Source organism: Ambystoma mexicanum, chromosome 3p, assembly GCF_040938575.1.
Source record: "Ambystoma mexicanum isolate Mex_15411 chromosome 3p, UKY_AmexF1_1, whole genome shotgun sequence".
Taxonomy (NCBI): domain Eukaryota; kingdom Metazoa; phylum Chordata; class Amphibia; order Caudata; family Ambystomatidae; genus Ambystoma; species Ambystoma mexicanum.
In genome coordinates, this window is record NC_090925.1 from 322,875,635 (window position 1) to 322,890,851 (window position 15,217).

Here is a 15,217-nt window from a genome sequence, read left to right on the forward strand (position 1 = left end):
TAATGGAGGAGGGCAGAAAGACTTAAACCAGTAGATTCTGTAGAACCGAACATTGCATCCCTGTGCAACATCCAAGGCATAGTGCTTGGTGAATGTATGTAAGGATGACCAAGTGGCTGCTCTGCATATATCCCTAACAGGAACCCCTCTCTGGACGGCTGTAGAGGCTGAAACCCCTCTGTTTGAGTGTGCCCTGATGCCCGCTGGAAGCTCTTTGCCTGCCGATTGGTAACACTCAGATATGCACAAAATAATCCAACAGTACAGGGTTTGTTTAGTGATGGAAAGACTTTTTTGTAAACAAGCAATGTGCCACAAACAATTAGTCTCATATCCTAAACTAGGATGTCCTAAACATAACACTCTCTTGGGATCAAGGTGGTGGAACCGCTCTTCCTCTTTCGAGGGATGTGGAGGAGGGTAAGAGACAGGTAAATCAATAGAATCGGAAAGATGAAACTCTGAAGGAAGGAATCCCGGGCAGACTTTAAGAGAGACTTTCTCACGAAAGAACTTTAAAAAAAAAAGGAGGTTTGCCGCATAAGGCTTGCAGCTCGGTAACCCTCCTAGCCGAAGTGATCACGACAAAGAATGCCGTCTGAAGGGATAACATCTGCAAAGAAAATTAGTGCATAGGCTGAAACGAAGCGACTATCAAGTAGGTCAAAACCAGATTAAGATCCCAATCTGGAAAAACAAATGGGGTTGCCTCTGGCAGTATGGCACTTAAAGCAGGTAATGCAGGTAGAAATTGGTTAAACAGAGGAGTCCTTGGCAAGATTGTCAGCCAGGTCACATTCCGTTATGTCGCCAGGTGGGGGACCCTAATCTAAGGCATCCATCGCCTTAGCCATAATTTTCCTATATGACACATTTGTATGGGCTCTAGGATCTCCCTGTGGAAATTCCACTTCAGGAGAGGTGTCCAAACCACTTGCGACATGCAGGGCTAAACCTATGTCAGACAACCTCTTTAACTCATCCTGGAACTCCTCAAGACGTTGAGGAATAGCAATGGGCTCAAACCCGAATAGAACCGGGGCATTGCCCCCTTCAAAAAACCTGTGAAAAGGACATACAATCCCTAGTAGATTTTGGGACAAATCTACTCGAGGGATCCTCAACGTCAAAAATGCATCGGCTGCCATTGCCGTCGACAGCCGGATTGAGGGTTTCATCGGTGTCAGGCTCATAGGTGCATGAGGTGTGTTGGTGAGTCGAATCCCTCCTGGCCGCGTTGGGTGCGGAGTGCTCAGAGGTCTTCTTGGAGGAAGAGAATGGGCGGACCTGCTTTCTCGAAGACATGCATCTTTTTGATGCAAACCTCTTCCCACTTTTCTGCTGAGGCAGATTTTTACGGAACTATACCCATTTCTCTGGAGACAAGTCCATCAATGAATACGGAGAAATTACCTTACCATAATGTTCTTTCTATGGATTCTTCTCTCGCAGATTCCTCATCTTGATAGATATCCATTGTCCAGATCTGCTGCTCAGATATTTTGTCGACGGGGGCAGAGTGGACCTCAACTCGGCCATCATTCCGTCTTGCACAGTGTTCGATTGTCAGCTCCGGAAGTGACGTCAGGTGCCATACATATACCACATCACTACGCCCCATGCCTCAGTACCTCCCACTTTTTCCCCCGAGCTCACACGCTGCATCAGGAACTTACTCTAGTTTCACTAGACTTTTTCACTACCTTTTTTCAATTTACCTAGATAATGGGTTTGCATCGGATCTTGGGTTTCAAACGGTGCTCAGATTGTGAGGCCAAAATGTTGGTGACAAACCCACATGACATCCGTTTATGATGTTAGGGTTCCACTCACGAAACGGAGGCTGCGCGTTGTGCGCCAAGTTGCAACCCAAGTCTCTGCGAGACCGAGCCGGAAAGCTGCACCTGGGCCGACTGTCGCTGAAGTCTCCGGCACGGTCTCTCGTCCGATCATCTGAGACTGAGGTTGAGGAGCCCACTCGTCACGACGAGGGAGGCACTGCAAGAAAAAAAAAAGAAAAAAAAAAAAAAAGAGGTCCCACTCCAGAAGCCAGTCCTCATCCTCTTGGAAGAAGCGACGCCACCACTGGCGGGAATCAGATTCTTCCTCGAAGCGAGGTAAGCCCTCTAAGGGACCAGCCACTCGCGAAGAGTGGGATTTGTTTAACAAAGAAATGCTGGAAATGTTTCGTCAACAGGCGGCTGTCGGCGCAGCTCCCACCCCCGACCAGCAGGCCTCGGCAGCAAAAGCGGCGCTCGGTACCCCGACACCACGCCTACCATCGGCGCCAACTGAGCTCTCGAGCTCCGTGGCCAAAGAGCCATGAAAATCGCCCTCTAGAAGCCTCTCCCATGGGGCCCGTCGGAGCTATTTACGCTGGTACCCAATACATTGGCCTCTAGGGCTCCGCTACAAGCGTCTCGACCACCGCGTAAGACGAGCAGATGACCGAGTAGAGGTCCACTACACCCCTGTCGAGAAAATGTCAGAGCAACAGAGCTGGACAATGGATATCTATTGAGATGAGGAATCTGACGGAGAAAAGCAATCCATTGAAATTCTCCTTCTCTTCTTCTTCGACGAGGAAGGAGGAGTAGGGGAGTCGCTCCTGAGTGGGATCTCTTACAGTGTTTTGTTTACCATTGGCTCTCCTTCTCAGGCGTTTTATTTGCTGTGGAGCCCCTTTCCTTGTGTCGAATCTTCGATGGTGTCGTGCTTGGAGACTTCAAAGATGATTAAGGCCCTTGGTGTCATAACCGGACATGACCACAATCTGCCACAACATGGTTGGTACCAAGGTACCATCGACAAACCCTGTGTGGATCGGTAAGTGACATTTTTGCGCCGCAATCTAGGAATGTTTTTAAACCGGAGGGTTTCGGGGTTGACATGCTGACAAAGTCTTCTAAAATGTGAACGAATTTTGAAGAAAAATAAGTACCTCAGAGAATTTCTGAAGCAAAGTTCCCAAGTAGCATGTTGGGCATGCAGTAAAAAGGAACTGAGGTCACAGGGAGGCGAGCGCGCTATTTGCACCCGGATCAACATCACGTCGGGTCATGAAGACAACTCGAAGGCTATCGGCACCAGTGCGCACGATGACCCTGCTCGGAAAAGGTTTCGGAACACTGCAAAGCAGGAGAGTAAATATCTAAGATCAGGAATCCGTGGGAGGACACAATCCATTGGAAGGGGGTTGTTATTTCAAGGGCAAGTATTGGTGGCTCCCGCTAGGGTTAGTGGGAAGTTGATTGACCAATCTCATGACAGGTAGCCAGGTATCACTGGTACGAAGCACACACTTTGGGAGAGTTATTGGTGGCCTTGAGTGGATATGATGGTAGAGATGAAAGTGAGGGAGCATTGACCATGTCAAAACTCAGATATGAGCATGAAGGCGTGGAAACAGGAGCTGCTACCTATTGAACACCCAGAGGGTTTATGGATGTAGTTGGGAATGGACATAGTAGATGCATACCACAATCTTGGTGGGGATGTAAAGTTCGTAATCGTGGTGATGGATTATTTCTCTAAATAGCCAGAAATCAAGCTAGTGAGGTGAGTAACTAGTGAGAAAATCTTTCTGACAAATTGGATTTGCTCTGCAGGAGTACAAGAATGAGTAGGGGTAAAATGGCCCACTACGCCCTCACACTTCTACAAACCAAAACACTGTGCAATTATAAAGGTAAAACAGGGACAGTCAAGAGATATACCTCCTTTTCCTTTTGTGGTAACGTCGGCCGAGGGAAGGCTAACGTCTTAAGAGGGGTGTGAAGGTGAACCAGTTGTGACCCAAACAACACAGTATCATAGTCCAAAATAAGGGTAATGGCCAATCAAGGTTCTATAAAAATATACATACTTTAATCAAACACACCATCTGCATGTAGAACAAATAGGAAATACTGTACAAAACAGCCCCCAAAGGAAGAACGGAGAAGATGCAACAGACTGGAGAAAGTAGAACTCAGGAGCCATTGTGACCTAACCAGTCTCTAGGGTCCCAGTTGAACGAGGGGGCAGTTCAGAGTCAATAGTACCTGGATTCAGTTATTGGTGGGCTGACATAGTCCCGGGGTTTAACATACCTGCAAGCTGTTCAGGCTCAGTTTGGGCACGTAGGATCATAGAGGCCCCAACAGCAAGCAGAAGAATGGTGGCTCTTAAAGATGCAGATCGGGGTGGTTCCTGTCCTAGTCAGGCTTTGGCTGCTGGTAGGGGTCGATGAGTGACATTCCAGCGGTTCGAGTTGGCAGGCGACTGTCGTGAAGTGGTGATCTTGAGTGTGTTGATGTATCGATGAACTAGCTCGGCCGAGCTGTGGTTGTAACCCCCGGTTAGAGTCTGTGTGTGACTCTCAAGTGATTTGGTTTGGGCCTGGCGTTGATCAGTCGCTTCAGGCCAACCAAGTGACGAGCTTTAGCTAGGAAATGATGCAGTGTCCAGCTGGTCAAAGGTGCACGCAATGTTCGATGTGGTGAAGGAGCAAAGCAACCAGCGCCAGCGATTCCCTCTTGTTCCAGGTGCACTGAACACAGAGCAAGCGGTTCGGTAGAACAGGGTGCTTCGGCTGGTCTGATTCTCCAGTTGCCGAGAGGCCCACCCAGGGGGACTTGAGGATAGGATGGTTCCTTTCAGGTTCTGCTCTCCCAGCTCAGGAGATTCTGGTGCAGAGTAATAGATTCGGATGCATAGCAGCGATTACTCGCAATATCCCTGAGATAGTTAGGGGACATATCTTCCTTCTGTCTTGGATGATTCCTTCTTCACCCCATGCTGAGGACTTTGGAATTGTACAACTTTCCCAAAGGAAGTCAAGTGAGATCTTCAGAACAAATCTGCAGCCTTAAAGGATCTGAGAGGAACTGAGCGAATCTGCTGAAGCGGTGGAAGACCCCTTCTTTTAATGGCACAAGTCCTTATGTGACGGGACTAAAGGTAGCCTGCCTTACTGGTCCACTCCATGCGCTGGAATGGGATGGGCTTTGCCCTGTTTATGTCACACCCAAAGTGCTTTGCTCCAGAGGAAGTGGAGGGAACAGGAAAGAGAGAGAGGAACAGTGAGAATCAAGATCATGGAAGCCTACTTCGATTGACCAGAGCCCTCCTGCGTATCATAATCCCACTCACTTCACCTTCCTCAGGAGCAACATGATTAGCTGATTATCTGTCAAGAATGTAGACAAAAATAATTTTGGAACATATTGATAAATTAGATAATTTGCCAAAGATTCAAATCATGTCACTCAAAAGCAGCAAAATATATATTTTAAATATAACTTATAAATCCCATCAGAAATCTTGATGAATGTGGCAATAGCACATTAATGTGTCGCCTAACAAAAAAACAGAGTCTGAATTTTCCATTGATTAAATATAACCACAAAAAAAGAATTATTATTTCCTCACAACAATCACAGAAGTTCTTCAATTAAAATTTGTTTACATTATTATACCTGATCGTGAGAACCAAAAAAGTATGGGAGATGACCAATCTCCAATGTGCAATTCTGCCCTTATGGATAAGGAAACCACAAGATAATGGGAGGGAAATATCTTAACAAAGTGGTATAAAAAGAGAGCAAGTATCTTCAGTCTTTTGAATAAAGATCCTCAGGTGTAATCTATTATAGCCCTACAAAAAGGGATCAAGAAAAAAATACGATATCATGAGGGTACAATATAAAATCTAAAACAACCAAGTTCTACTCAAATAAAATAGTTGAATTGTATAAATACCAAAGTCTGGTCCAACAGTTTTCCACAGAATGTAAAGAGCGCAAGAAATTGGTGAGTGTTAGTACACCATAAATAGCCAAGATGGCCGAAATTACATACAAATGTAATAAAAGGTGATGACATTGTAGGTGCAATGAGGTCATAACATTGATGACATCACAACACGTAGCCACACATCACTATGTTTGTAGGAATTAGTGCAGCCATAACAGAAGGATAAAAGAAACTGAAATGGTGATAGAGGCACCATATAAATAGAACCACTTTAAACAGAACTTTAACAGTTGGAAGTGAAATTGTGTGAGTGTGTATGTGATGGGATCTATCTGGGATTTCAACGATGAATAACTTCCATCATAATCACTTCCAATCTGAGGACAGTATTGAGACATCATGAGATTTATGAAAATGATCAATATAACATTATGAAGGAGAATAAAAGGCAATACAATCCAAGACCAGGGATTTGTTCTGTGCAGAATAACTGAAATTGTATTCTTAATTCATTATGTTAGTAGTTCTTAAAGGAATCCAAGTTAGCATCTAAATCAGAAATGTTAACAGACTGCGATAGGATAAAGGAATTGCTTGGAGGGGCGTGGTCTTGGCTCATGTAGGCTACACTTGTTTTGCTGAGGCTCCTGCAGGGATCCTGAAGACTAATCCTGAAACTGCGGACTGATTAATTTGCTTGTAGTTACGAGCATATGAATAGCTAAGTAAAACCTGAGGCTACAAGCAGGCAAAATCCAGAGGCAAAATGGAGCCTGGAGAGCCCGCACTGCCGAATGCTGGCTGTGGTGGAGGAGGAGCAAATATGGCGGTGAGCGCGCGCCCAGGAAGGGCTCTGCTGAGGTAGCTATGAGCAGCGGACCAATGGATGGAACAAGCGTGGGCCGCTGAACAAAATAGGAGCGACGCTGCTCTGGCGTGAAGCCGCCTGGTGGGTGCGGAGCACCGGACTGAGGGACGTGCTGCCTTTGCTGCAGGCAGTGGGGGACAGGAGCCGGAGGAGCGGCGTACACACAGGGGACAGAGGAGGCGACTGCGGGACGGATGGCAACGGAGTAGTGCTGGGGAGCCGTGCCGGATAGCAGTGAGTGAGAAGCCGCGGCCGCAAAGGCAGACTGCAGTAAGCAGGAGGGAGCGGCCATAGTAAAAGCCAGGGGTGAAATTACACCAGCAACATTACAGTCATGAATGATAGGCATGCAATGAGGTGAGGCTGGATGGCAGAGGAGGAGGAGCGCTTAAGGGACTTCTACGTTGCCTGACACGCTGCTGCCTGCACTGGGACAGACTGTGAAGGAGAGCACTGAGACACTGGCCAATATCGGAGTACATTTAGTGCAGCATTACAGCACTCCAAAAGGACAGAAGCTGTGGAGATACACTGCCCGAGTTGTCCTGCAGCACGGTCCCATTGAATGCAACACCAGATGTGAATGGTTGTTTATTTTGAAAGCGGGGCTAAGCAGAACTTGCTTATTTTAGATTTTATGTTCTACCCTCATGATATCGTTTTGTTCTTTTTGATCCCTTTTTGTAGTGCTAGATGGATTACAACTGCAAATCATTCTTCAAAAGACTGAAGGCACTTGGCTCTCTTTTTATACCACTTTGATTTTTTCTTTTTTTAACTATAAAGTAGTTGCTTTTTAAGAACTTTCCCCTCTCATCTAGTTGTTTCTTCATCTATAGCTCCAGATTTGCACCTTGGTTATTACACATACTGTTTGTGTTCTCACAATCAGGCATATTAATGTATTAAGACATTTTGAATTGAATAACTTCTATTATTGTAATGAGGAAATTATATGTTTTTTGTGGTTGTCTTTACTGGCTTGAATAACAATTGTTTTTGTTAGATTGGATTTAAAAGTTATATTTAAAAAAATCAATTTTGTTGCTATTGAGTGATGTGATATTTGAATCTCTGGCGAATTATCTAATTGATCAACATCATGTTCTAAAATTATTATTCTGTCTACATTGTTGACTGATAATTATGCTGTCTTAAAGAGAAATGGTTCCCAAAATGCATTGAACATTGTATGAATTAACTCAAATACTATTTTGAATTTCCCTTGGAGTATGGATAACTACTTTGGAATTCATCAATACTGGATGTTTTAATCCATACATTCGGACGAATTTATATTTATTTATACTGGTTTAAATTACATAATGATTGTCTTCTTCACAGTCTAAAGGTCTGCGGGGACGGGTGTATCCCTTAATTGACATTCCACTCTCTCCATCTTTCCATATGAGCAATCTGCAGCAATCTTCAAAAGGCGGTTTCAATTACAAAAAGTTAATATTGTGGCATAGTTAGCTTGTTGTCAGGTAAGCCTCTAAAAGGCAGAGCAAAGGCATTAAGTCACATATTCAGATATAAGTTACCTCGGAGCAGAATGTGCTTCTTGGAGTCACTTGTGAAGAGAGTAGCCATCTTAGATAACAAGGTTGTGAAGTCATCTGAGCCCTTGTAGCTCTGCATGGCTTGTGTGAACACATCAAAGTTGGACTGGCTCAGGGCCTGCTTCACTGACACCATGAATAGAGAGGCCTGTGTGGACTTCTGGTGAGGAGTTGCTGATATCTCATCCACCTAAATATAAAAACAACTATCAATTTCCAGAAGTATAGGCACATTATCACCGCATTAACACATCCTGCAGAGTCCCCTTGTCTAATGTTAATCATCCATGGTCAAAACCAGTCATTAACCATAACAGCTGGATCAATACATGCGCAGGTGCAGTAGAGCATGCCACTGTAAACCTCCAACGTTTATTCAATAAGACATGCTTACACACCTCTCTAAGGTGTATTGCACCCTTCCACTTCTCTGAGCATCTACCAGTTCCTGAATGTAACATCAGAACACATTACCCGGCTGTTCACGATCTTTATTTTCTTACGGCCTCCCTTCTGCACATCTGCCAACCTCTTGTCATACTGCAGGGACCTTGTGGACATTGGGAATGCCTATAAAGAAAACATACATAAACATATTTATCTACCACTGTTAAGACAGTCCAGAGTGCAAGGGCGACTCTGCTTCCAAGATCTTTACCTGTACCCTGCTACGAGGACAAAATGTACATGACAAATACAAAAATACAAGCAGCACCAAATCAGGATTAAAGATTAGAAAAATGTTTAACAGTTTTCCAGAAATGGCATCATTCGAAGATTCACGTTCATCATTTTCTCTGCCGTCATGTAGGGCTTCCAAAGAACATTAAAATTCAAAGTAATTATTTTAGAAAAAAGCCTTCAAGCGCTAACCTGTCCACCTGATCTGTGTACTTTTCCCTCCTACCAATGAGTGCAAGGGTGCTACAAAGTTCCAGACGGAAGCTATCTTCAGATATTTAAGCATGGACAGTACTCTTGTCCAAGATACCTCATTGGGTAGGTGGGCGAGGTACACATATGAACCTCTGAAAGTATTCTGGAGAAATGTAGTAACTGGGAAGTAACATTTCAGTTTCAAGCTAATGCAATGCCCCATTGGTGTCCGGTCAAATGTTCGAAAACAAAGGGTCGAATGAACTTTTGATCGAAAGTAAAAGGATCGAAAAAAAGGTCCGAAATATTTTTATATATATATATATATTAGTTTAGAATGTAAAAAAAGTTTTTTTTATAAAAAAGAAAAACGGGGGTGGGAGGAACCCCCCTTAAAAAAAAAAAACAAAAAAAAAAATTCTATCCTTTTTTTCGGTCCTTTGTCAAGAAAAAGGCATTCAAGCCTTTTGTTTTCGAACCTTTGACTGTGAACCATCTTGCTTGTGCCCAATCAGCATTAGGGATATTGCAGGGTGAAGCCTTTGTGTTGCTTGAAATGTGGGCGGCAGCCATCTTTATAGAGGGTGATTTGCCTACACGGCCATATGAAGGAACCTGCTCCTGCATGTCCTGGGGACACAATGAGGTCTTTAGTCGCAGCAAAGCTGCAGAGAGCTCCATTGACCTTAGGTAATGGCCTTCGGGAGCCGGCTGCAGTCGGTGCTGACCATATGTCTTGCTTGTGCCCAATCAGCATTGGGGATATTGCAGGGTGAATCCTGCGTGCTGCTTGAGGTGCTGGCGGCGGCCATCTTCATAAGGGGTGATTCGCCTGCACGGCCATATGAAGGTGCATACTCCTGGGTACAATGAGATCTGTGGTCGCAGCAGAGCTGCAGAGTGCTCCAGTGGCCTTAGGTAATGGTCTTTTGGAGCCAGCTCCACATTCTGGCTTTGGACGGACCTTGCCATATGTCTTGCTTGTGTCCAATCAGCATTGGGGATATTGCAGGGTGAATCCTGCGTGTTGCTTGAGGTGCGGGCGGCTGCTATATTCATAGGGGGTGATTCTCCTACACGGCCATATAAAGGTACATGGTCCTGAATGTCCTAGGGACACGATGAGGTCTGCTGATGCCAGTATGTCCATGCTCCAACAGACAAATGTAATTCTTAGCAAATTCTCTTACTATCTGATGGTGCTGAAACAGATCTGCCCAATAAATTGTCATCATCATTGCTCAGACCATCATTGGGGCAAAGCTGGACTACTGTAACACTCTATTCTTAGGGACAAATAAGGCGGCTATTAATTGGCTCAAAATTCTTCTTAGTTCTGCCTCGTGACTAATTCTTCTCTGCAAGCTCACGTTTGTCCAGAACTAAGGAAACTGCATTGGCTTTCAGTGATCAACATAGTTAAATTTAAGGCAATGACCCTGGTACACAAAGTCCTATTCATCATGATTCCTGCCTACATGGCTGATCTTCCCATGTCATGGTACTTACTCCACAGTGAGGAATCTAAGGACGAAGAACACGTTTCTGGTTTCTGTTACTTTTTCAAACACTCTAGATCTTTGGGTCATTTGTTTCTAATTTTAGCAGCTTCTCTATGGAACAGTCTTCTTCTTGAATGGCATTGGTTCACAGTCAAAGTTTCTAAAACAAAAGGCTCGAATGCCTTTTTCTTGACAGTCAAAGGACAGAAGCTGGAAGCCAGAGGCGGCTCCCAAAGGCTGTTACTTAAGGCAAATGGAGCTCTCCGCTGCTTGTTGCAGCTGACGCAAGATCCAATTCCCACCTCACCTTTGCAGCATCAACTGAAAAGCCAACTCCGAAGGCCCGTAACGCGCCCAGCAGTGCTCGGCAGGAGGTATCCGTACGATGCCACCGCTCATAACACCTGCAACATGAAGTCTGACACCCTATCCGCAAGTAAGTGTACATTTGCCTCCATATACAAAGCAGCATTTGCTAAACTGTGCTAAATTTTCTACCAGCCCTTCGTCATCCACCGATCCCATCACTAAGGCTATGTTGCCGGCCCTGATCCCGGGCATGGTATTTACTGTATCGCCCAACCTACTCACCCCGCTCTGCTGCATGGCGCTATCACCAACACTCGCTGGCAGAAACCCTTGAATACTCAAGACCTCCACTATGAGACCCGTCGCAAGTTCCACCCACTCGCCTAAACCCATTGAGTGCATCTGCATACAGCCCATCGCAGTAACAACTGAACGGCTCTAGGCAGAACCTCACCCTGTTTGTCTCGATGGCAAAATCACTACCTGTGGGATGTTTTACCCATGCAACCGAGCCCTACCACAAAAACTGTGCATTACTGGCATTACTGGCATTGAAAACATCATGATGGCCAGAACTCCCCAGAAAATGCACAGGGAAAACATGAAGAATAGGCTGCCACCCATTTTTGCCTATGTTGTGAGCACAGGAGGGCACTGCCTAACACCACGATTGGGCTACACACACAGTAGACTGAAACCATTGGGAATGGCAAGGCTGATTGCCAAAAGCAACCCAGAGCTGTTGGGAATTCATTTTCTTGATGTCAAAAAGTTGCTAAAATCATGGGGGTGCTGTACCAGCTTTGTCCACAAACCGGCGCTAGCGGTCTAAACTCTTACAGGAGAGCTGTCTTGCAAAACTGTGCATTGATCAGAAGGAGTCTTAGTTAATTAAAAGTTCAAAGAGTCTCTGTTCATGGGAGGCATTCACACCAGCCCTGAGCAGCAACAGCCCATGAAATCACAGGTCTCTGTTAATCAAATGCAGAGTGGCCCCCTGGTCTGTTGACCTCAGCCTCCTGGACCCAACACAATAGACCCTTGCAATTGAATGGGGTATGTTGATTTTCAGTGTGGACTGTAAACAGAGCCCTGCCTGGAAGGAGAGACATGTGTTTCCTTACTTACCCAGTTTCTGGGGGTGGGCTCAGACACTTTTGTGGAATCATATTGCAGCAAATATATGGTTAAGTTAAATGCTTCTAAAAGATTGTATTAATCTTACAAAAATGTGCAATTTGGAGATCCAAGAAATGTACCCACAATTCAAGACTTGATTCAACTTTGTACCATGTTCTGAGGCAAAACCCTGCTATTTATTAATACTACAGACAATGTGTTTATGTTAGAGACCTAGTAAATTAATGGAATATGGGTAGAAAGGCGGTGTACATGTGTGCCATTTTTGGTAAACGTCCGATATTGGTAAATCAACTAAAAACGAAAATAAGTTGTCATTTTTTAATGCAAGCCCCCAGGAAGATCAGAGTTGGGCCAAAATGTACCTTAAGTAATCTGTAATATGTACATGTAATGTCAAACAACTGTATATCTGGGAAGTATGTGTAGTTATGAAAAATGATTTTCTAAGAAAAAGTAAAGGGGCGTTCTTCAATAGAACATAAATGGCAGACCTCACTCTGACACTCCATTTCCTTCCCCCAATCAAGGAGGAGAGAGGAACTTGGCCAATGATAAGTCGTGAAGGGCAGGCTTAGCTATGCCCAGGCACACACCCACTTTCAAAACAAATATAAAGAGCCACTGGAAGCCAGATAGGACTTTCTTTTTCACTTTCTGCGGAGCATTTTGACAGACAACTCCACATCCAGAGACTCCTGACTCCAGAACAAAACTCCAAGAACTCTAGAACCCAACAGCTGAACTATCAGCAGGCTTTCAAAACCTAGCAACCAAACCAAACTATTCAGACAGCCGGGCTGAGCTGTTTTATTCTGGCCTAAAACCCTGTGCCAGAAACACCCAGAAAGCAGAGCTGTACCCGGAACCAGAGACCAGACCGCCGTGCAGTGCCAAGAACTTTTGCCAGAACCAGAGATCCAGACCGCTGTGCAGTGCCGCTAGCAGAGCTGATCCAGATCGCGGTGAGCAGAACCAGGCAGAGACCGTCCGTGGCGAGGGAACCGCAGTCCAATCCTGACCCGATCCGTGACGAAGTCGCATTCCTGTCCAAAATCTAGTGCGAGTACCCAGCTAGCACTGTGCCAAAACCAATCTCTTAGTTTAAAATAATGTAATTCAAACTATTTTAACCTATTGAGAACTGCATCCTAGAAATCTTGTGTTCCTTCTGTGATATTTAAAGCTGAAAACTGTCATCTGTCATTCTGAAACTGTGATTTCATTTCTGAAAAACTACCTTCACAAAATCGTCCGTATCTCCGGAACTGTTTGTGCTAGGAGCGAGTTTTAACTGTCTTCCTAAAGCTAAGATTCGAAGCTTTCCAACAACTGACCTGCTACTCCTTATAGTGCCTCCGTAATCGCGCCCGACGCACTCGGAAAATTTGCTGCGATTTGACATTTTGCTTCATTTTAGCCACATGTAAAAATATTTGTCTTTTCTTGCATCCCTGAAATCCGTTTCCAACCTAATAATCCCTCATTAATCATTGTAGCGCGGACCTGAACTCATTCCAAGTATCTATCACATACCCTGAACCTCCTAAAGGGAATTAAAAGCAATTTTAGCACATTTCTCACTTCATTGTCATCACATTCAAAGCATTTTGGGCCTGTGTTTAAAACCTCTACCTGTTTTCCTCTAAGTTTGCTAGGGGGGGGAACTGAAGAACAAGTTACTTTCTTACCTGGTAACGTTCTTTCGATGGGATGGTCCGACGACGTATTCCATATCTATGACCGGTAATCACCACAGCTGTGCTGCTTCGGAAACTTTTTTCGGTGTCTGCGTCCTGCGTTCGATGACGTCGATGCGCCGTCGTCGAGGACCTCCTCTGACGTCATCCGATGTGATAAGTAGGACGCACGACGCCCGTAGCCTCAGTTGTAGTTTTTTCCCCCAGAACGTGCGACATTAGTCAACTGCCAGTCAGACACAAAGCCTTGCGGAACGTAAGCTGCAATAGCAAAAGAAATTCTGCAGCGGGGAAGGCAGGGAGGGAGCGATATGGAATACGTCATCGGACCATCCCATCGAAAGAACGTTACCAGGTAAGAAAGTAACTTGTTCTTCGAGGGGATTGGGTCCTCCGACGTATTCCATATCTATGACAGACTCCCAAAGCAGTACCAGAGCAAGGAGGAGGGAAAGAATTTAGAATTGTCAATCAAATAGCAGAGCAAAGGACCGCCTTGCCAAAGGACAGATCCTATCCTCGGATGGAATCGAGGGAATAGCGACGTACAAATGTACGTACAGAAGCCCAGGTGGCTGCATCACAGATGTTGCGAATAGGAACACCCCTCTGCAGGGCAGTAGATGCAGCCATACCCTTGGTAGAATGGGCCAAGCCAGCCGGCGGGTCCTTACCCGCCAAGCGGTAACACTCCGAGATGGCCAAAATAATCCAGCGAGACAAAGTCTGTTCCGTCACAGCCTGTCCCAAACGCTTTCCAGCGTAACCAATAAAGAGTTGATCATCCACTCTGACCCGGGACATGCGTGAAACATAAAAGCTTAAAGCTCTCCTAGGATCAAGCCTATGGCACCTCTCCTCTTCCTTACCAGGATGCGGAGGAGGATAGAATGCCGGAAGAACAACCTTCTGGGCCAAATGAAATTCCGAAACCACCTCCGGAAGAAAAGTAGGACGAACTCTAAGGACAACCCTGTCCTTGTGAAATACAGTGAAGGGTGGCTTAACTGAAAGTGCCTGTAACTCACTCACTCTGCGAGCGGAAGTAACCGCAACCAAAAACACAGTTTTCAGAGTCAACAGCCTCAAAGGGCAAGAATGCAAGGCTCAAGCGGAGCACCCATAAGAAACTTAAGAACAAGGTTTAAATCCCAACCGGGCACCAGGAAAGGTGACGGAGGGAACACATTAGTGAGCCCTTTCAGAAACTGTGAAATTAAAGGGATTTTAAAGTAGGAACACTCTTCAGACGAGCGCTTACAGATGGACAGCGCCGCCAGGTAACCTTTAATGGTACCCACTTGCAAGCCCCTGTGGGCCAAAGAAAGTAAAAAGGACAGAACCATGGGGATGTCACATGCAAAAGGATCCACATTCTGAACTCTGCACCAGTCGCAGAATTTACGCCAACGGCAACGGTACAGAGACGTTGTTTCTGGCCGTCGGGCCGAGAGCAACACCTCCATCACGTCTTCAGGGAGGTCCCAATCCTTATACCTCAACCTTTCAGATGCCAAGCGTGAA

The 15,217-nt window shown here is 45.3% G+C and overlaps 1 protein-coding gene across 7 annotated transcripts in view; it reads right to left on the reverse strand.

Annotated features, from left to right (window-relative positions):
* RTEL1 (regulator of telomere elongation helicase 1) overlaps positions 1 to 15,217 on the reverse strand; it is a 1,752,068-nt gene that overhangs the window by 308,326 nt on the left and 1,428,525 nt on the right. For all 7 annotated transcript variants that reach the window (XM_069650890.1, XM_069650893.1, XM_069650896.1 and 4 more), the window contains 2 exons: positions 8,641 to 8,736; positions 8,149 to 8,356 (listed from right to left, as the gene is read on the reverse strand). In XM_069650890.1, the coding sequence (XP_069506991.1) occupies positions 8,149 to 8,356; positions 8,641 to 8,736 (304 nt within the window). The remainder of the gene's footprint in view (positions 1 to 8,148; positions 8,357 to 8,640; positions 8,737 to 15,217) is intronic.